The sequence below is a fragment of the Chiloscyllium plagiosum genome, chromosome 7 (genome assembly GCF_004010195.1).
Source record: "Chiloscyllium plagiosum isolate BGI_BamShark_2017 chromosome 7, ASM401019v2, whole genome shotgun sequence".
Lineage (NCBI taxonomy): Eukaryota > Metazoa > Chordata > Chondrichthyes > Orectolobiformes > Hemiscylliidae > Chiloscyllium > Chiloscyllium plagiosum.
The window spans coordinates 66,234,348-66,257,273 of record NC_057716.1 but is presented as its reverse complement, the minus strand read 5'-3'; the positions used below and the strand labels follow the sequence as shown (position 1 = coordinate 66,257,273).

The window sequence follows — 22,926 nt, the reverse complement described above, 5'->3', positions numbered from 1 at the left end:
TCCCCCCACCTTGTCTCAGTCAAATCCATCGAATTCAGCACCGCCTTCCTAACCTGCAATCTTCTTCCCGACCTCTCCGCCCCCCCCCCAGTCTGACCTATCACCCTCACCTTGTCCTCTTTCCACCTATCACATTTCCGTCGCCCCTCCCCCAAGTCCCTCCTCCCTATCTTTTATCTTAGCCTGCTGGACCAACTTTCCTCATTCCTGAAGAAGGGCTAATGCCCGAAACGTCGATTCTCCTGTTCCCTAGATGCTGCCTGACCTGCTGCGTTTTTCCAGCAACACATTTCCATCTCTGATCTCCAGCATCTGCAGACCTCACTTTCTCCCCTCAAACATCAGCAAGGCAGCCTTTGTGTGGAGCCACAGAAAATGGGGGAGATACTAAATAAATATTTTGCATCAGTATTTACTGTGGAAAAGGATATGGAAGATATAGACTGTAGGGAAATAGATGGTGACATCTTGCAAATGTCCAGATTACAGAGGAGGAAGTGCTGGCTGTAGGGAAATAGATGGTGACATCTTGCAAATGTCCAGATTACAGAGGAGGAAGTGCTGGATGTCTTGAAACAGTTAAAGGTGGATAAATCCCCAGGACCGGATCAGGTGTACCCGAGAACTCTGTGGGAAGCTAGAGAAGTGATTGCTGGGCCTCTTGGTGAGATATTTGTATCGTCGATAGTCACAGGTGAAGTGCCGGAAGACTAGAGGTTGGTAAACGTGGTGCCACTGTTTATGAAGGGTGATAAGGACAAGCCAGGGGACTATAGACCAGTGAGCCTGACCTCAGTGGTGGGCAAGTTGTTGGAGGGAATCCTGAGGGACAGGTTTTACATGTATTTGGAAAGGCAAGGACTGATTTGGGATAGTCAACATGGCTTTGTGTGTGGGAAATCATGTCTCACAAACTTGATTGAGTTTTTTGAAGAAGTAACAAAGAAGATTGATGAGGGCAGAGTGGTAGATGTGATCTATATGGACTTCAGTAAGGCATTCAACAAGGTTTCCCCATGGGAGGCTGATTAGCAAGGTTAGATCTCATGGTATACAGGGAGAACTAACCATTTGGATACAGAACTGGCTCAAGAGTAGAAGACAGAGGTGGTGGTGGAGGGTTGTTTTCCAGACTGGAGGCCTGTGACCAGTGGAGTGCCACAAGGATCGGTGCTGGGCCCTCTACTTTTTGTCATTTACATAAATGATTTGGATGCGAGCATAAGGGGTACAGTTAGTAAGTTTGCAGATGACACCAAAATTGGAGGTGCAGTGGACAGCGTAGAGGGTTACCTCAGATTACAATACGATCTTGACCAGATGGGCCAAAGGGCTGAGAAGTGGCAGATGATGTTTAATTTAGATAAATGCGAGGTGCTGCATTTTGGGAAAGCAAATCTTAGCAGGACTTATACACTTAATGGTAAGGTCCTAGTGAGAGTTGCTAAACAAAGAGACCTTGGAGTGCAGGTTCATAGCTCCTTGAAAGTGGAGTCGCATGTAGATAGGATAGTGAAGAAGGCGTTTGGTATGCTTTCCTTTATTGGTCAGAGTATCGAGTACAGGAGTTGGGAGGTCATGTTGCAGCTGTACAGGACATTGGTTAGGCCACTGTTGGAATATTGCGTGCAATTCTGGTCTCCTTCCTATCGGAAAGATGTTGTGAAACTTGAAAGGGTTCAGGAAAGATTTACAAGGATGTTGCCAGGGTTGGAGGATCTGAGCTACAGGGAGAGGCTGAACAGGCTGGGGCTGTTTTCCCTGGAGCATCGGAGGCTGAGGGGTGACCTTATAGAGGTTTACAAAATTATGAGGCGCGTGGATAGGATAAAAATGCAAAGTCTTTTCCCTGGGGTGGGGGAGTCCAGAACTAGAGGGCATAGGTTTAGGGTGAGAGGAGAAAGATATAAAAGTGACCTAAGGGGCAACGTTTTCATGCAGAGGGTGGTGTGTGTATGGAATGAGCTGCCAGGGGGTGTGGTGGAGGCTGGTACAGTTGCAACATTTGAGAGGCATTTGGATGGGTATATGAATGGGAAGGGTTTCGAGGGATATGGGCCAGGTGCTGGCAGGTGGGACTAGATTGGGTTGGGATATCTGGTCAGCATGGACAGGTTGGACCGAAGGGTCTGTTTCCATGCTGTACATTTCTATGACTCTATGGCTCTGAGTGTAGTCTATGCAAAATAACAACTCGAATACCTATTTTGATTATTTTGAATACTTGTCTAGAAGCATAAAATATATGTAAAATAAGAATTTACCTAATTGAGACAAGCTAAAAGAGGTCTCGTTGACTGAAAGTCAGGAATACGAATTATGATATATTTTAGAAGAATAAAAACTTTAAAATGATACAGGGTCCAAAAGAAAGGATTGAAATATGAAAACAGGAAAATGATAAGACAAAATTAATGTCCAGAAACAACTGAAGAGCAATGATAACCATAACAGATGACATACTATTGCACTTGTTTATACACAAGCATTGTATTAGCACCACAAGTGTGAGGAAACTGATGTTGAAACATTTTGAGACACTTTGCAAGAGCATTCTTCTTCAACAGTCTCAGCAGGAATATTGTGTACACTTGTGGATGTCAAGGTCACAAAGATAGCAGCGAAGGTTTACAGCTCACATTTAATGATACAGTGAACCAGGCTTTATTCAGATGCCATGCAATTTTCCTGCATGAACTAAAAAGTCTTCTTTGTCAACTTCTAAGAAAAATTTCAAAAGTAAAGGTGATGAATACTGGTAAAACACGTTCCAAAACCTTGTAATTAAGCAATTCCCTCAAGCTGAATAAATGTGCTTTAAAGTATATTAATTTCACTTCGTGTTACTAATAATTTATTAAATATTCTAATCCAGCTCAAGAAGACAATCACATTGTCCATATGTTCACCATAAAATGTTTTGTTGCTAATTAAAAGTCTAGGAAATCAAAAGCTTTGTTTTAATTATTTTAGCTGTGTCGTGAGACTGTAGTTGAAGTATTGTTCAGAAGATAGGACTGAAAAGGATAAAGGACAAAATTAGGGACAACATTAGCAATTCTCCAGGACTGGAGAATTGCTAATGTCCCTTGTTTAAGAAGGGTGGCAGGAATACTCCAGATAATTATAGATCAGTGAGCCTGACATCAGTAGTAGAGAAGCTGCTGGAGAAGATACTGAGGGATAGGATCTATTCCCATTTGGAAGAAAATGGGCTTATCAGTCATGGGCAGCATGGTTTTGTGCAGGGAAATTCATGTCTTACAAACCAAATAGAATTCTTTGAGAAAGTGATAAAGTTGGTTGATGGGGGAAGGACTGTAGATGTCATATACATGAACTTTAGTAAAGGGTTTGATAAGGTTCCTCATGGTAGGTTGATGGAGAAGGTGAAGTTGCATGGGGTTCAGGGTGTTCTAGCTAGATGGATAGAGAACTGGTTGGGCAACAGGAGGCAGAGAGTAGTAGTGGAAGGGGGTTTCTCAAAATGGAAACCTGTGACTTATGGTGTTCCACAGGGATCCGGGCTGGAATCACTGTTGTTTGTGATATATGTAAATGATTTGGAGGAAGGTACTGGTAGCCTGATTAGCAGTTTGCAGATGACACTTGGTGGAGTAGCAGATAGTGAAGGGGACTGTCAGAGAATACAGCAGAATATAAATAGATTGAAGAGATGGTCAGAGAAATGGCAGATGGAGTTCAATCCGGGCAAATGCAAGGTGATGCATTTTGTAAGATCCAATTCAAAAGCAAACTATACAGTGAATGCAAAAATCATGGAGAAAATTGACATACAGAGAGATCTGGGTGTTCAAGTCCATTGTTCCCTGAAAGTGGCAATGCAGGTTAGTAAAGTGGTCAAGAAGGTATACGACATGATTTCCTTCATTGGATGAGGTATTGAGTTCAAGAGTTGGCAGGTCATATTATGTTGTAGAAGACTTTGGTTTGGCCACATTTGGAAAACTGCATAGAGTCCTGATCAGCACATTACCAAAGGATGTGGATGCTTTGGAGAGGGTGCAGAGGAGGTTTACCAGGATGTTTTCTGGTACGGAGGTTACTAGCTATGAAGAGAGGTTGAATAGATTAGGATTATTTTCACTAGAATGACAGAGGTTGAGGGGGACTTGATTGAGGTCTATAAAATCATGAGAGATATAGACAGGGTGGACAGCAAGAAGCTTTTTCCCAGAGAGTGGAAGTCAATTAAGAGGGGTCACAAGTTCAAAGTGAGAGCAGAAAGGTTTAGGGGAGATATACATGGAAAGTTCTTCATGCAGAGGGTGGTGGGGGCCTGGAACATGTCAGCAGAGGTGGTAGAGGCGGGAATGATAGCATCATTTAAGATGTATCTAGACAGATGCATGAATGGGCAGGGAGCAAAGGGATAATGATCTTTAGTAAATAGGCGACAGGTTTAGATAGAGGATTTGGATCAGCGCAGGCTTGGAGGGCCAAAGGGTCTGTTCCTGTGCTATAATTTTCTTTGTTCTTTGTTCATTGTTCAAAAAATCGAGAAATAAGTTATTATAATTGATAAATCAATATGCTATGTATTCTAACATTTGAGCAAAATATAAACATTTGATTGCCTTTTTTTATATCTAGGCAAGAGCTTTGGTGGAGAATTGACCATGAAAATTGAATTTGATCCAGCTATGACGAACAAAAAATCCGAAGTATATATGGCACTTGAAAAAAATGTAACAAACATTGTAAGTACAAATAGCTGAAAGTGCAATTTTCAAAAAAGAGGTGAAAGAAACAAGCCATCTTTTAAAAAATAGTTAGGGCTAACAAAAGAGAGACGACAAAGTAGCAACAGAGACAGACTGTGAGTCTCAGGATATTGATTTCCAAAAAGGTGTCATTGAGCCATAGAGGTCTACAGTAGACAAAAGGTCCCTTGGCCTATTGAGTCGATACTGGTTCAAACATTCACCTAACAAATCAAATTCCAAGTTCCAGCACTTGGCTTATAGCCTTATATGCCTTGGCATCACAAGTGTACATTTAAATAATTCTAAAATATTATAAGGGTTTCTGCCTCTACCAATGGAAGTGAGTTCCAGATTTCCATCACCCTCTGGGTGAAAACGTTTTTCCTCACATCCTTTCTAAAGCTCTTTATTTTACCTTAAATCCCAATTATTGATCTCTCCACCAACGAGAAAAGTTTCAGCCTCTCTGTCCTGCTTATGCCACTTGTAATTTTATACATCTCAATCATGTCCCCCTCGGTCTCCTCTGCTCCAAGGCAAACCATCTCCAGTGCAACCACATCTCTTGGATAAATGTAAATTCCAGAACAGCACACAATATTCTAGCTATGGCCTAGCCAAAATTTTATACAGTTTCACCATCACTTCCCTGCTTAAAACTCTACATGCCTTGGCTAATGAAAACAGGTATCCCATATGGCTTCGTAACCACTCTATCTCAAGGGACCAGTGGATATGCACACCAAGCTTCCTCGGTGTTTCCCAGAATTATACTATTTGTAGAATTTTATAGAATCACTGCAGTGTGGAAGAAGGCCATCAGCCCAACAAGTCCACACCGATTCTCCAAAGAGCACCCCAACCAGACTTACCTCCCTATCCTATCCCTGCAACCCTGCATTTCCCATGACTAATCCATTAGGTATCCCTGGACACTAGAGGGCAATTCAACATGGCCAATCCACCTACCCTGCACATCTTTAGACCATGGGAGGAAATCGGAGCACCTGGAGGAAACCCATGCAGACACGGGGAGAAATGGGAAACTCCAGACAGTCGTCCAAGGCTGAAATCAAACCTGGGTTCCTGATACTGTGAGGCAGAAATGCTAACCACTAAGTCACTGTACTATGCTTTCATTATGTATTTCCTTGTCTTGTATGTCCTTCAGCTGAACTGATCAACCCAAACATTTCCTCCTGTAATCTAAGGCTATCCTCCTCACTATTTGTCGCAAGCTTACTAACCAACCCTCCTACATTCAAGTCTACATTATTTATATGTACCAGCAAGGGCCCCAATTCTAATTCCTTTGGAGCCACAAGGGACACAGGCTTCCAGTCACAAAACATCCCTTGTCCATCAGTGTCTGCGTCCTGCCACTAGGCAATTCTGTAACCAATTTGCCAAATTTCTTTGGATCCATGTAATGTTACCTTCTCTGTCAATCCCCCATACAGGTCTTTATCAAAAGCCTGGCTCAAATCCAAGTTGGGATTGAAAATTATCATCAGTACCCTTGCTGCTTCCTTCCTTCCACCAACAGCCTGACATACAATGCATCTGGCCCTGGTTATTTATCTATTTTAGACCATCTATTTATTTATTTTACACTTTCATGATAATTTCTACACCCACATCATCCCTCTCGCTAGTGAACAATGACAGAAAGTATTAATTTTGCAGCTTTAGGTCCATGCACTTTGACCATTAATGGGCTCAACTTTTTCTGTAGTTTTCCTCTGATCCTTAATGTACTTGTAAAATAATGAAGAATTTTCCTTTATTTTACCTGCCATTATTATTTTATGTTCCTTTTTGCTCTCTTGATTTCCTTTTTAAGTTTCCTCTTGCAGATTTTGTACTTCTCTAATGTTTCTGCTGTTTTGAACTCTTGATATTTGCCAGAAGCAAATGACAAGCCAATTTTTAAAAATTCTTGAAATGAAGTACAGAACAGAAGCTGGCTGCTTCCACAGGAGCAGAGAGGCTGTGTCTGTACCAATCTGGGGTCCTGAGCCCTCACTCGTGAGTTCTGATCTTTATGGAAACAGATTGCAACTAAGCTTATTGCACTATAATTGACTGGCTCTCGATGCTGGCTTTTGGGGGCGAGCATTTCCAGAGCCCAGGAAATCTCACCAGTAGAAATCGGTATTCCTGGTGCAAGCTGCAGAAAGCAAAAATGCCTCAATGTAGTGGGGCCCTCGAAGGCTGTTCATTAAAACCTAACCTTGATATGGATGCATAACTTATTCAGGGTGGAGAGGAAAACCCTCTGCTGGCTTAGTTAGTGGTTCATGCAGATTCTTTCTGCAAACCTGGAGCCTTTAGTTCTATTGGAATCTCACCCACTCTTACCACCTGCATATTTTAGCATATTTTAGAAGCATTTGCAACCTGTTAAAAATGCATCTTCCTTGGTTATCAAGTCCTGGGATAGATCTTGAACCTGGAACTTCTTGCCCAAAGGCTGGGACACTACACAGTCGATCATAAGATATCCCCAACAAACCCTCCCCGGGCAAATATTTCTTTCCTTTAGGAAGTAAACCAAAAGTGCACACAGTTCTGTCAATGTCATCTCGCTACAGATTGTTCAACTGCTATAAGGCCTTTTATTCTTTTTCCCCAACTCTCTTATAATAATAGACAAGATGTCATTTACTTTTCTAATTGCTTGCTGTCTTTTCATGTTAACTACTGCATTGCTTAAACAGGACAGCTAAGTTCCTCTGAACATGAAAACATAAGTTTTTTTCTGTTACTCCTGCCAAAGAGAATGCATTCACATTTCCCTACATTATGCTTCAATTGTTGTATTCCTTGCCCACTCATTACTTCTTCAGTCTTCTTCCTCTTGACAAAGGTTTGGTCCAATGTTGCACCAGTTGCTTCTTTGTAACAACCACATTTTTGTGACTAGGTTTTAATCCTGGCCAGGGAATGGCATCCAGTAAAATACTAATTCTTTCCCAGGTGATGACCACAATGCTACATGATTAGGAATGTGTCCTGAAGATGTCACACTTTGGTTTCACAGGAATGGTGTCTGCCTTCAGTAGCATTATCTACTTATTAATCTCATTCATTGCCTTTATCATTCTAAACATAGATAGTTGATGTTCCCCCATTTACGGACATGGTGGGTGGCACAGCAGCTCAATGATTAACACTGCTGCCTCACAGTGCCAGGGACATGGGTTTGATTCCACCCTTGGACAACTCTCTGTGCGGAGTCTGCACATTTGCCCTGTGTCTGCATTGGTTTCCTCCAGGTGCTTTAGTTTCCACCCCCAATCCAAATGTGTGCAGGTTAGTTGGATTGGCCATGCTAAATTGCCCATACAGTCCAGGGATGTGCAGGCTAGGTAGATTATGCATAGGAAATGCAAGATTATTGTTATAAGGTAGGGGATGGGTTGCTTTTCGAAGGGCCAGTATGGACCTAATGGGCCAAATGACCTGCTTCCACACTGTAGGGATTCTGTGATTCAATCTATATGAAACAAAGCTGTTGAGCTCATTTAGTTTAGCTTATGAGTCAACCTGAAATACCAGAATGTACTTTTTGCTGTGCATTACCAGCAACTTATAGAGTCATTAGTCATACAGCATAGAAATATATCCTTTGGTCTGACCAGTCCATGCCGACCATGTTTCCAAACTAAACCTGCTGCGCTTAGCCCATATCCCTTCAAACCTTTCCTTATCCAAATGTCTTTTAAATGTTGTAACTGTACCTGCATCCATCACTCTCTGTGTAAAATTGTTGCCTCTCAGATCCATTTTAAATCTTTCTCCTCTCACCTTAAAAATGTGGCCCTTAGTTTTGAATTCCTCCACCCTAGTGAAAATGCCCTTGTCTTTCACCTTATCTATGCCCCTCATGAAGGCCTCTACGTGAGCACAGAGGATGCTAAGGGGCACCAATAAGCCCTGGTCACATTCAAAACTGATTGCAGAGCTCAGCTTGCAGCCACCTTGGGGTCTATTTAAATGGTGAAGTAAGGAAACTTTGATTAGATTAGATTACTCACAGTGTGGAAACAGGCCCTTCGGCCCAACAAGTCCACACCGACCCTCCGAAGAGCAACCCACCCAGACCCATTCCCCTCTAACTAATATAACTAACACTACAGGCAATTTAGCATGGCCAATTGATCTAACCTGCACATCTTTGGACTGTGGGAGGAAACCGGAGCACCTGGAGGAAACCCACACAGGCACAGGGAGAATGTGCAAACTCCGCACAGACAGTTGCCTGAGACGGGAATTGAACCCGGGTCTCTGGCGCTGTGAGACAGCAGTGCTAATCACTGTTCCACCGTGCCACCTCTTGGTTCAACAAGGGCAAATAAACCACTTAAAGTTGTTTATTTGGTTAAGATCCTGACATCACTCTACTTACTTATTGGTTTCATAGGAGCAGGCTTACAGACAGATCCCTGACTATTAAGCATTCCATTTCTTAAACTAATAGTGTCACTGCTTCCAGGATCAGATCACCCAACCTAATACCCAATATATCATGCCCAACAGACTGCAGCTTGCATAAGTTCTCTTCGGGTTCTGGACACTGGAGATGTGATGACCTAAGATTACAAGGGTCCTCACAATCTTTGACATGTTTCAGTTGCAGCATAGTACTTGTACTGCCCTCTCTATTTTAATTACTTAATTTGTTTATCTAATTAATTTATTTTATGGCTTTTAATTTTTTGATTATTTGGTCCATTGTAAGGTAGAAGTGGATACATTTATATTATTCAAAAAATAATGGTTTAAATTGTTTAAATGATTTAAAAGAAATAAGAATGAGAGGGCATTGATTTAAAGTGATGAACAAATGAAGCAATGGTGATGTGAGAAAGAAGCTTCTAGGCAGTGTGTAGTTAGGGTAAGTGACACACTGCCTGGAAATGAGGTGGAGGCAGTTGTATTAAGGTATTCAAGAGGGCATTGCATGATTATGTGGATAGAAAGAATGTGCAGGAATATGGGGAAAAGGTAGAAGCTTAGCATGAGGTAATAGAACTGGTTCAGGAACAACAGGTCAAATGGCCTCCATTTGAGCTGCAATAGTTCTGTGATTCAGTGGGTCCATTTGCAGTAACATAACCCCTGTAAAGTACTTGAAGCAAAATCTAGCTCTTGCTTCTCCTGTTTGTAACTAATTTCCCATGTGCATCAAATTTTCAACAATTCCACTCTGAAGGGACAAGGATAAAAGTGGATCAATGAAAATTGCATTTACAATTAAAAATGAATGATGATTTAAAATACATTTTCTAATAATGTTGCAACTTTTTTGCAGTTTAATAAGTCATTTTCCAATATTGAAGGCTACGAAGAAACTAAAATTCTTGAAGTTAGGTAAGAATGAAACTTAATTTCAAATAGCTAATATCAGTGAAATTAATTTGAAATATGAGCAGGATCGTACGTGCAATATTGACACTCTGAAAGAGGAGAATGGAAAATAAAGTATCCAAAATAAAGATAATGACAGATCTAACAAAAGGAATATTAATATGATCGATGCTGAATTATGTTTCACTAAGTGTCATTGAAATTGATCTTTTGGTAATAATTCTATCAACATCAGAAATGTTAATGCTAGATTGATAATTGCTAACATTGTTCTTTATTACATTTTAGAGTTAGAGAACATAGCATAAGGCATGGAAACAGACCCTCCAGTTCAACTCGTCCATGCCGACAAGATTTTCCAAAGTGTCATTTTCCTGTATTTGGCCCATATCTCTCTAAACATTTCCTAATCATGTACCTGTCTAAATGTCTTTTAAATGTTGCAACTTTACCTGCACCTATCACTTCCTCATTCCACAAATGAACTACTCCCTGTGTGACAAAGTTGCCCCTGAGGTCCTTTTAAAATCTTTCTCCCCTCACCTTACAAGTATGCCCTCTAGTTTTGAAGTCTCCTACTTTAGGGAAAAGACCTTTGCTATTTACCTTATTTATACCCTTCCTATGCTCCAGAGGAAAAAGTCCTGTCTATCCAGTCAGTCTTTATAATTTAAACCCGCCAGTCCAAGTAATATCATTTCTGCCCACTCTGCAACTTAATAATATCCTTCCTATAGAACTGTACACAGTACTCCAAAAGTGACACAACCAACATCCTTTATACCCACAACATGACATCCTAACTCCTGTACTCAATGATCTGAGCAATGAAGACAAATATGCCAAATGTCTTCTTTACTACCCTGTTAACTTGAGACACAACTTACAAGAAACTATGCACCTGAAGCTTGCTCATAGAATACTGTAGGAAAAGATGGAATGCATATATTTGAAATGTTTTTCAACAACTGCATTTGAAGTAGATGGTCCTGTGACTATATGTTTGCATCTGTTTATGTTGCTAGTACACTATCAATAAGGAATTATAATTAACAATTTGCATTTGTCACCTTTTAATCATTAAAATCTTCTGAGAAGCCAAATTAGACCAAACTTGTCCCAAAGAAGCAGATATTAAGAATGGTGACAAAATTATGATTGTATGATGACTTGAATGAAGAGATTTAAGTTAAGGAGTGAGCTGAAGAGTGATCTGCTGCAGAAATAGATGGTGAAGGATAGAAATGGCACTAGTCCTTGGATAATTTTAAAAGTTTTAATTACAGAAATATGCTTCTACTCTGCCATTATAGTTTCAGTTTCTTACTAAAAATGAGCCCAAATAAATTTTAAATTAATGTCCTCCATCTACATTCAATAAATACAATTAATATATGATTTAAAGAGAATTAGAAAGTTTTGGAGAAATAACTCTGATGCTAGATGGGGAGGCAATGGCTTAGTGATATTATCACTAGACTATTCATCCAGAAACTTAGCTAATGTTCTGAGGATCCAGATCCACAATCCCACTCATGGCAGTTGGTGAATTCAATAAAAAAGTTGGAATTAAGTGTCTAATAATAACCATGAAAATCACTGACAATTGTTGGGAAAAAACCCACTTGGTTCACTAATGTCCTTTTGGAAGGAAATCTGCCATCCTTATCTGGTCTAGGTTACATGTGACTACAGACTCACAATGATGTGGTTGACCCTTACCTGCTCTCTGGGCAATTAGGGATGAGCAGTAAATGCTAGCCTGGCCGGTGGAGCCCACATCCTGTGAGTGGTTTAAGGCACTGCTTCCAAAGTTGGGGCAAGTGTGTGGAGGTGTGTGTCAGAAGTCAGAGTCAGAGAAACACATAGTTCTTGGAAATGTGTTGGCCTGAAGAAGGGCTCATGCCCGAAACGTCGATTCTCTTGCTTCTTGGATGCTGCCTGACCTGCTGTGCTTTCCAGCAACACATTTTCTGCTTGGTAGCTCTGTTGATGACAACTTCCATCCTTAACTGATGATTGGTAATGTATGGAAACAGTTTAGCTAGGGTAACAGCTAGCACAAATTTTCAGTACTATTGTCAGAATGTTGTCAGGTTCCAGAATCTTTACAGTATCCAGTACCTTCAGCTGTTTCTCAATATCATGTGGAGCGAATCAAATTAGCTGAAGATTAGCATCTGTGATAATGGGGACTTTAGGAGGAAGTCAAGATAGATCATTCACTCAACACTTCTAACTGAGGAATGTCACAAATGTTTAGCCTTGCCTTTTTGAGCTGATGATCTAGGCTCCCAATCATTGACAGAATCAAAAGGTGTGGCACTGAAAAGGTACTGCCGGTAAGGCAGCATCCAATGAGCAGGAGAGTCAATGATTCGAGCATAAATTTTTCATCAGGAATGCAGTCTTCACTTTCCCCAATCATTGAGGATAGGGATATTTGTGTCATCTATTCTAGTGTGTTGTTTAATTGCCCATCACCTTTCACGACTGATTATGACAGGATTGCAGAGCTTAAATCTGATGAATTGGTAATGGGAGTGCTTAGTCTTATCACTTGTTGTTGATTGGCATGCAAATACTCCTTGCTGTAACTTCACTAGGTTGACACTTAATTTTTGATGTGCTTTGTGCTGTTCCTGGTATTCCCTCCTGCACTCTTCATTCAACTTAGCTTGGTTCTCTACTGTCATGTTAATGATAGAGTGGGCCTGACTATGAGGTTGCAGATTGTACAGTTATGTTTAAAGCACTCATAGGATGTCCAATCTTGAGTTGTTTGATCTGATCAAAGTCTATACCATTTATCACAGTGATAATGCCACAACGTGATAAAGGTTATCCACCGTGTGAGGATATTGATGGATGGGTAATCATGTTATGTACCAGATACTCTCAAGTCTGCAGCTTAATAATTTGAGGGAGTGATGATGGGGCTGTACCAGAGGAGCAATCAGGATGACGGAGTATGGTGGTCATTACAAGCTTTGACTGCCAAAGTAGTGCAGAAGAAACATAGAAAAGAGACTATCAAAGGCTTAACAGTTGGGATTTTGAAAGTGCAACTATACATGACTTGGGAAGAGTTTATTTCAAAAAGGAAAGCAGAAGGACATTTTAACTGGGGTTGCTAGCAAGGATCTAACAAGGGAGCCGGAGAGGGAATGGTCTCTGTAGAATGCTGAAAGGGGTAGTGAAGGAAATATATCTTTGGTGGTGGGGTCTGACTGTAGGTGGCAGAAATCGCGGAGGATGATGCATTGTATCCAGAAATTGGTGGGGTCGAACGTGAGGACCGGGAGGTTCTGTGCTTCTTGCAGTTGGAGGGGTGGGGTTCAGGGGTGGAGAGATGTGGGAAGTGGAGGAGATGCGCTGAATGGCATTGATGACCACGAGGGAGGGAAAATTGTGGTCTTTGACATAGGAGGCCATCTGGGGTGTTCTGGAGTGGAATTGGTCCTCCTAGGAGGAGATGCAGCAGAGGCAGAGGAATTGGGAGTAAGGGGTAGCATTTTTACAGGAGGGTAGATGAGATGAAGTGCAGTCCAGGTAGCTGTGGGAGTTGGTGGGTTGGAAGTAGATGTCTGTTTATGTCAATCACCATTAATGGAGATGTAGAGGTCCAGGAAGGGGAGGGAGGTGTCCAAATGGTCCAGGTGAACTTGAGGTCAGGGTGGAAGGTGTTTGTAAAGCTGATGAACTGGTCAAACTTCTCATGTGAGCACAAGACAGGGCCTATATAGTCATCGATGTAGTGGAGAAAAAGGTGGGGAATGATGCTGGCGTAACTTCTTCTGTTACACAGTTATACTGCCCTCCGTATTGACTTCACTAGCTTCCTCATCTCCCCTCCCTCCACCTTATCCCAAATCTAAGCCCTCTAGAACTGTCCTACCTGTCCATCTTCCTTCTCATCTATCCCCTCCACCCTCTGCTCTGACCTATCACCACCACACTCACCTTCATCTACCTATCGCATTCCTAGCTACCTTCCCCCAGCCCCATGCCCCTCTCATTCATCTCTCAGCTCCCTTGCTCCCCACCCCCACAAATTCTTGATGATGGGCTTATGCTCGAAACGCCGATTCTCCTCCTCCTCGGATGTTGGCTGACCAGCCTGTGCTTTTCCAGCACCGCACTTTTTGACATTTAAGACAGAGATGAGAAGGAATTTCTTCCCTCAGAGTGTAGCAAATCTGCACAATTCTTTAAGCAGAGGGCTGTTGAGACTGTATCATTAAGTATACTGAAGGCTGAGATAGACAGTTTTTGAAGATTTTGAACAGTAAAGGAATCCAGAGTTATAGGGCAAGACAGAAAAGTGAAGTTGAGGATTGTCAGAACAGCTGTGATATCATTGAATGGCAGAGCAGACTCAGTCAGCCAAATTGCCTACTTCTGCTCCAAATTCATATAATCTTATGCTGGTATTGATGATTATAGAAAATCTTCAGAGAAAATGGCAATATGTGGTGTTACCCAGGAGCAAGCTTGATATGGTAACAGGAGTATTGAAAGGCAGAGGAGTAGTTAGGGTGTGGATTAGGGGCTGAGGTTACATGAGCACAAGGAAGAAATTTAAGTTGGCATAACCAGATCATACCAAAGAAGGGTAACTGGAGAAAAGGATTCAACAGTAGTCCATTGAGGAACGATAAAGTGTGATACAAGAAACAGTGCTGTTTTAGACTCTTGGGTAAATATTTTCATTGTTCTCTTAACTTAATAGTCCCTTCAGTATGCAACTGTACTCTTGTGCAGGTCAATGATAAGATGACTTTCTAATTGCAGGAAGGGCAGTGTCATCACAACATTGTTTAATACATTTACTATGAGCGCACAAGTTAATGAATCAATGATTCAAGAGGCTATGGAGAATAATGGATTTTATTCATTTACATGTAAGTAATGCCTTGTTTTGTTCATTTTATAATAAAAATAAAGTAGCTTCTGTCCTTCTGTAAAATGATGTTTACATGCATTTAGTGCAATCCTTTTCTGACCAACATTTCCTGGACAATATTCAAACTTTCTTTGTTGGAGACAGATGTTCTGTTTTCACATTTGTGTAGAGCTTGGTGATATGAATTCATAAATCCAAAAAATACCCTAATATACAATAAAATTAGTACTCGTAATGTGTAAAAAGATCAGAAATATACGAAGTATATCAGTAGATAATAATGAATAAAAGGAAGGCTGATTGAGAATATGAAAGTACATTTAGTGATATTAAAACATAGTAAATGATTGCATAAGTGTATAAAAACAAAACCTTTTGCAAAAAAACAACTTTTGCTCATGCATGAATGCGTGCTTGCAACAGGTTAAGATAAAGGTAAGGCAGAAATGTTAAAGAAAACATTTGTATTGTGTTTACAATTAATAGCACAAGTGAAAAAGCATTGTATTTCAGATGAGGATGATGCAAACATTGGAGATAATTATCAAGAAAAAAATGGCTCTAAAAAGATTATCAAAACCCAGGGCTGATAAGTCATTGGTCCTTTATGTCATGCATCCATGACTGTTGAATGAGGTCTCTGCTGTTTCCAGTGCTCAATTAGGAAGGGTGCAAATATGTACCCAGCCTGAGGTGCATGATCAATCAGTATAGATTTGCTCAAATCAAGATATGTTTGACCATCTGAAGAGACGTTTTACAGAAATAACCAACCGGTTCTATAGAAATGTGAGGTGCTGCATTTTCGAAAAACAGATCAGGGCAGGACTTATATACTTAATTGTAGGGTCTTGGGGAGCATTGCTGAACAAAGAGACCTTGGAGTGCAAGTTCATAGTTCCTTGAAAGTGGAGTCACAGGTAGATAGGATAGTGAAGAAGGCATTTAGCATACTTTCCCTCATTGGTTAGAGTACTGGGTTTTGGAGTTGGAAGGTCATATTGTGGCTGTACAGGAAATTGGTTAGGCCATGTTTGGAGTATTGTGTGAAATTCTGTTCTCCCTTGATATAGGAAGGATGTTGTGAAAATTGAAAGGGTTCAGAAAAGATTTACAAAGATGTTGCCAGGGTTGATGGGTTTTAGCTGTAGGGAGAGACTGAATAGGTTGGGGCTATTTTCCCTGGAGCATCAGAGGCTGAAGGGTGACCTAATAGATGTTTATAAAATCATGAGGGGTATGGATAGTCTTTTCCAAGGGTTGAGGGAGTCCCGAACTAGAGGGCATAGGTTTAAGGTGAGAGGGGAAACATTTAAAAGGAATCTAAGGGCAACCTTTTCATGCAGAGGATGGTGTATTTACAGAACAAGCTGCCAGAGGAAGTAGTGGAGGCTGGTACAATTAGAACATTTAAAAGGCATCTGGATGGGTACATGAATAGGAAGGGTTTGGAGGGATATGGATTAAGTGCTGGCAAATGTGACTTGATTAGGTTAGGACATCTGGTTGGCATTGTCAAGTTGAACCGAAGGGTCTGTTTCCATGTTGTATGACTCTAAGATAGCAGCTGTTTTGTATGTAAATATTCACAAGGCATTTAGTACTGTCATTTAGAAATGAAATGAAATTATCCCAGTTGATTAGATAGCTATAGTTTGGATCATATGAATGTCAATAACATTGGGCTTGACTCCTTATTTTGGCTAAAGAAGTCTCAGGGCATGCCTCCCCCCACTATCCATGGTAAACATCATGGCATTTTGGAGAGGATCTTGTAAATGGTGGTGTTCCTATGCATCTGTTGCCTTTGTCCTTCTTGTAGGTTGAGGTTGTGAGTTTGAAAGGTGCTGTCAGAGGAACTTTGGTAAACCACCAAGGACTTCTGGAGTCCAAATAGCTGATAAAAAAGGTTTTGAAAGATAATATATTTAGAAGGCAGAACAGTTAACTGTGAGTCAAGATAAAGTGAGCAATACTTTTAAACAGATAATTCTTCGATAGCTCAAAAATGGGAGTTAAAACCATAAAGTGGATCCAGCAAAATTTTTAGTTCTTAGAACTGTAGGCACTGGGTACAAAAAAAATGAGAAACTTATAAAACAGATTTTGTTCAACCTATATTCAACTATATATTGTGTAAAACTTTCGGTGGTCCATGATAAGAAAGGTATTAAAGACATGTCTCTGCCATTGACCAATCTGGAGAATCATGGGACGCCTCTGTAGGAGACACATTTAGTCAAAAGCATGATGGAGCTAATACAAAAATGTCTATTGTAAATGTGCAGGACAAAGCAACAGAACAAGCTCAAAATATGGTAGAAAGTGAATTTGAAATATTCGGAAAGGATTAATTGTGAAGAATGGCAAAACCACAACTCATTTATGATGCTTTAATATCAACCTATAGGCATATTAGAGTTAAGATCCCTTGCTGGTCCCTGCTCATAGTCTGACTTGCGTTGCAGTCGAGAGTGATGTGCTGGAAAAGCACAGCAGGTCAGGCAGCATCCGAGGAGCAGGAGAATCGACGTTTTCGGCATAAGCCCTTCATTAGGAATGAGGTTTGTGGCCGGGGGGCTGAAAGATAAATGGGAGGTGAGTAGAGTTGAGGAGAAGGTGGCTGAGAATGCAAAAGGTGGATGAAGGTGAGGGAGAAGGTGATATGTTGGAGAGGAGGGTGGAGCGGATAGATGGGAAAGGTGATACACAGGTCAAGAGGGCCGTGCCGAGTTGGAGGCTTGGGACTGGGACAATGTGGGGGGGAGGGAAAATGTGGAAACTGGTAAAATCCACATTGATCCCGTGTGGTTGCAGGGTCACAAGGCAGAATATGAGGCAATCTTTCTCAAGCATCAGGAAGTAAGGGTTTGGCTTTGGAGGAGTCCAAGGACATACATGCCCATGGTGGACTGGCTGAACACTTCAACTCCCTCTCCCATTCTGCCAAGGACATGCAATGGGATCAATGTGGATTTCTGCAGTGTCCTCATTTCTCCAGCATTTGCAGTCCCCACTTTCTCCTATCTAACTTGCATTGCAGTCTGGCTCCACAACCCAGTCTTGTTCAGATTTTCGATGTAATCCCAACAGTGGCCACCAACAAAACTTGGCAATGTTGGGCCAACATAGCTGCCAGCTCACCAGATTGGCCAGCAGCTCTCTAAAGCGGTACTTCCTCGCCACATGAAGTTGGTAATTTCGACCTTAGACATTTAACATCGTTTCCAGCATATGATAGCCACAAGGCAGCTGTCTTTTTGGTGGATGGATTCTGTGATACTGATGTTATTAATTCAAAAATCTGATAGCAGAAAAAGTTACAGGTGGTAACATAAGTATCAATTTATCAGGTACGAGTACCTTGCTGAAGCCCATCACTGCACCTGTGGCCGATCATGAGGGCAGAACCGATCTGGGTTAATTAACATGGCTATTTGTACAGAAACAGATTCCAGATGCCACGTCATATCACATCACAGTGGCAGTAAATTGCAGTTGTTAAACAAACTCCCATCCCCACATCCCACATCCAAAACCCAGTCCTACCCTGTGCCCCCCCCTCCCCTACTTTCCCCAGCTCCTTAGTGTGTACAATCTCTCCTTTCTTAAAAAGACCCAACAACTTAACTCCACCATCTATAAGGCTTCTTCCCAGGACCTCCTTGCAATCTGAGCAGTGCCCACGACATTCTCCTGGCAAAGATCAGACCTCTGCATCTGCAGACTGTTATAGAGGGTGGGACTTCTTCCTACTGAGTGAGGGTCTGGCTTTTGTTAAGGCCATCCACATTGTATCATTATTGTCGGGTACCCTTTTCTAAAACTGACTACTTTGCAACAAACCTTCCTTTAAGACGACAAGAAGTCCATCCCTTAAGCAGCCTGGTGTTTTTCGATATGAATTCCATCAGTATAATATTGAATACAGTATATAAATTAAATATTTGCAAATTAATTTATTATTTTGTTTTCGTCAATAGCTGTGTATGGATGTAATTTGAAAAAGTGTGACCCTTATACTACGATAAGTTGTTATCAGCCACCTCATGGACTTGCTGTGTGCATTTGCAGAGATGGATTTTTTAGAAATGAAAGATATGATACAAAATGCCAAGGTATTTTCATTTACCTCCTGATTTTTGACATTAAATATTTGTATATAAATGGCATAATATTTGTTAGGATCACAAATCACTTGAATTTTTATTTGCTGATTACAGTTTTGAAAATTATGTCATTCAGATTATAAATTTCCATTTGAGTCTTGCTGAAAAAGAGATTTTATGTTAAAAGTTTTTATCTTGTAGTCAGTTAGGGGAAGATTAAGGGAAATTGGATATCAAAAATGTTGAATAAAAGACAAAGTGAGTGGTAGTGGTTATCAAGAAGACAAAGGAGTAGGTACTAATGGCAAAATAAAGATGAGCACTGACTGAAAGCACACTATGAAAGAAACAAGTACAGATACTGAGGGTGGGGTGTTGTGAAGGAGAGGATGTGAAATTATCAAAATGGAGGACAGAGGACTAAAATTGTTGAACTCAATGTTGAGTCCTGAAGGCTGTAAAGTGCCAAAACAGAACACGAAGCATTGTTCCTATAGCTTATTTGCCTCTTCAACACACCACCACATTCCCTGACCAATATCTCTGTCCAGTGAAGCTCAGTGTAAGCTAGAAGAACAGCATAAGCTCGAAGAGTTCCACTCAGGAACTCTGTAGCCTTCAAGACATAATATCGGGTTCAACAATTTAAGGTCTTGAGGTGATGTTCTTACCCCAAGCCCCACACACCGAACCTTGCTATCACATCCCAAAAGAGAAAATGCTGGAAAATCTCAGCAGGTCTGGCAGCATCTGTAAGGAGAGAAAAGAGCTGACATTTCGAGTCTAACTGATGCTTTGTCAAAGCTCCTTGTTATCACATGGGCTGCTTCCACACACAATCCATTGTCAGCTACTAATAGCTCCACTAACAGCTATTTATTCCCCCAAACTGACGATTATGCACTCCTTTGTCTGTCCAACTGTTTTTCTCCCTCTTTGGGCTCTATCTCCCCCTAATATTTACTTTCCCCCTTTCCCACACCGTATCTTCTGCATAAATATCAAACTTTTCCCAGCTACTATCAGTTTTGAAGTCATTGGACTCAAAATGTTAACTCTGATTTTTCTTCACAGATGTTGGCAGACCTGCTGAGTTTTATTTTCCAGCAATTTCTGTTTTTGTTTTTGCTTCTGATTTCAGCATCTGCAATTCTTTCAGTATTTTATTTCTATAACTCGTGTTGGGCTTCATAGAAAGGCTATAGCAGGCCTCATACAGAAATGTAAGCTTAAGAGCAAAATAATGCATTTAAATGGCAAGCAATCAGAAGATTAGGGTCATCCCTGAGCAAAGGTGTTCTGTAAAGTGGTCACCCAGCCTTCATTTGGGATTCTCAATATTCAGAAGACCACCTTGTCAGCAGCAGATTTACCCAACTAGACAAAAAGTAAATTGCTGCTTCACTTTGGGGTGTTTGCCAATGAGGAGGTTAAAGTGCAAGTTTAAGCTTGCCGTGATTACATAGGAAAGTGCCTTAGAAGGGGAATGAGACGGTAGGGGATGATAAAGGAAGTGAACCAGGGTGTCACCAGGTTGTCATAAAGGGAATGGTTCCTATGGAATGCTGACTGCTGACAGGGGAGTAGAGGGGAAGATGTTTTTGGTGGTGATATCATGATGGCAGAAATGGTAGAGGATGAACGTTTGAATGTGGAGGCTGGTGGAAAGTGAGAACAAGGGGGAACCTTGTTCTGGAAGGGAAGGGAAGAGGTGAGAACAGGAGTGCAGGAAATAGGTCAAACATGGCTGAGTACTTTGTCAGTCACAGTAGGGAGAATGCCTTAGCTTAGAAAAAATTAAGACATGTTTGAAGCATTGTTGCTAAAGCTAAATCATTGAAGTAGATGTAAGGAAAATCGAGAAACTGGGAATATGGAATCCCTTATAGGAAGCAGGGTGCTGTAGTCAATGTAGCTGTGGGAGTTGGTGATGTTATAATAGACCTCTGTAGACAATCTCTTCCCAGAAATGGAGACAGTGAAGTAAAGAAAGGAAAGGAAGGAGTCAGTGATGAATCAGGTGAAGGAGAGAGAAGGATGGAAATTGGAGCCCAAATTGATTAATTTTTCCAGTTCCAGACTAGAATAGGAAATGATACCAATATAGGCATTCATGTACCAGATAAGGGGTTGTTGAATTGGGCCCGAGTAGGAATGCAACAAGAAATGGTCCACAAATCCAAGAAAAAGAAAGATCTAACTAGGCCCTGTGCAAATACTGATGGTTACATCTTTTATTTGGAGAAAAAGGCATGTTAAAGGAGAAATTAATCAAAGGAACAAGCTCAGTCTCCTACAGTCAGACCCCACCACCAAAAATATATTTCTGCCATCACCCATATCTGCATTCCATAGGGACCACCCCTCTGTGACTCCATCATTAGGTCCACACTCCCCACCAACCCCTTTTCCACACCTGGAACCTTCCCCTGCTGCAGTAAGAAATACAAAACTTGTGCCCATACACACCCTCCCTCATTTCCATCCAAGGCCCCAAAGGATCATTCCAAATCTGGCAGAGGTATACTTGCATATCCTCAAACCTCATTTACTGCATCCATTGCTCTCAATGTGGTCTCATCTACATCAGAACCATTCAGGGAACATTTTTGGTCCATACACACCAGCTGACATCACCTTCCTGTACCTATCCATTTCAAATCCCACTCCCCCCATAACATGTCCATTCTGGGTCCCCTCTTCTGCCTCAACAAGGATACCTGCAAACTGGAGAAGGAACATCTCATCTTCTGTCTCAGGAGCCTACAACCACATGGCTTCAACATTGATTTCACTTGTTTCCAAATCTCTTGAAACGGGTAAAAGTGGATAAATCCCCTGGACCTGATCAGGTGTACCCAAGAACTCTTTGGGAAGCTAGAGAAGTGATTGCTGGGCCTCTTGATGAGATATTTGTATCATTGATAGTCACAGGTGAGGTGCCGGAAGACTGGAGGTTGGCAAACGTGGTGCCACTGTTTAAGAAGGGCAGTAAAGACAAGCCATGGAACTATAGACCGGTGAGCCTGACCTCGGTGGTGGGCAAGTTGTTGGAGGGAATCCTGAGGGACAGGATGTACATGTATGTGGAAAGGCAAGGACTGATTCAGGATAGTCAGCATGGTTTTGTGCATACAAAATCATGTCTCACAAACTTGATTGAGTTTTTTGAAGAAGTAACAAAGAGGATTGATGAGGGCAGAGTGGTAGATGTGATCTATATGGACTTCAGTAAGGCATTCGACAAGGTTCCCCATGGGAGACTGATTAAGCAAAGTTAGACCTCATGGAATACAGGGAGAACTAGCTATTTGGATACAGAACTGGCTCAAAGGTAGAAGACAGAGGGTGGTGGTGGAGGGTTGTTTTTCAGACTGGAGGCCTGTGACCAGTGGAGTACCACAAGGATCAGTGTTGGGACTCTACTTTTTGTCATTTACATAAATGATTTGGATGCGAGAATAAGAGGTACAGTTAGTAAGTTTGCAGATGACACCAAAATTGGAGGTGTAGTGGACAGCGAAGAGGGTTACCTCAGATTTCAACAGGATCTGGACCAGATTGGCCAAAGGGCTGAGAAGTGTCAAATAAAGTTTAATTCAGATAAATGTGAGGTGCTGCATTTTGGGAAAGCAAATCTTAGCAGGACTTATACACTTAATGGTAAGGTCTTAGGGAGTGTTGCTGAACAAAGAGACCTTGGAGTGCAGGTTCATAGCTCGCTGACAGTGGAGTCGCAGGTAGATAGGATAGTGAAGAAGGCGTTTGGTATGCTTTCCTTTATTGGTCAGAGTATCGAGTACAGGAGTTG

The 22,926-nt window shown here is 41.3% G+C and overlaps 1 protein-coding gene across 3 annotated transcripts in view; it reads left to right on the top strand.

The window, feature by feature from the left end:
* The window catches only part of LOC122551665 (mucin-13-like), a 70,704-nt gene that overhangs the window by 31,444 nt on the left and 16,334 nt on the right, over positions 1 to 22,926 (top strand). For all 3 annotated transcript variants that reach the window (XM_043693958.1, XM_043693957.1, XM_043693959.1), the window contains 4 exons: positions 4,615 to 4,721; positions 10,045 to 10,103; positions 14,895 to 15,004; positions 18,990 to 19,124. In XM_043693958.1, coding sequence (XP_043549893.1) covers positions 4,615 to 4,721; positions 10,045 to 10,103; positions 14,895 to 15,004; positions 18,990 to 19,124 — 411 coding nt within the window. The remainder of the gene's footprint in view (positions 1 to 4,614; positions 4,722 to 10,044; positions 10,104 to 14,894; positions 15,005 to 18,989; positions 19,125 to 22,926) is intronic.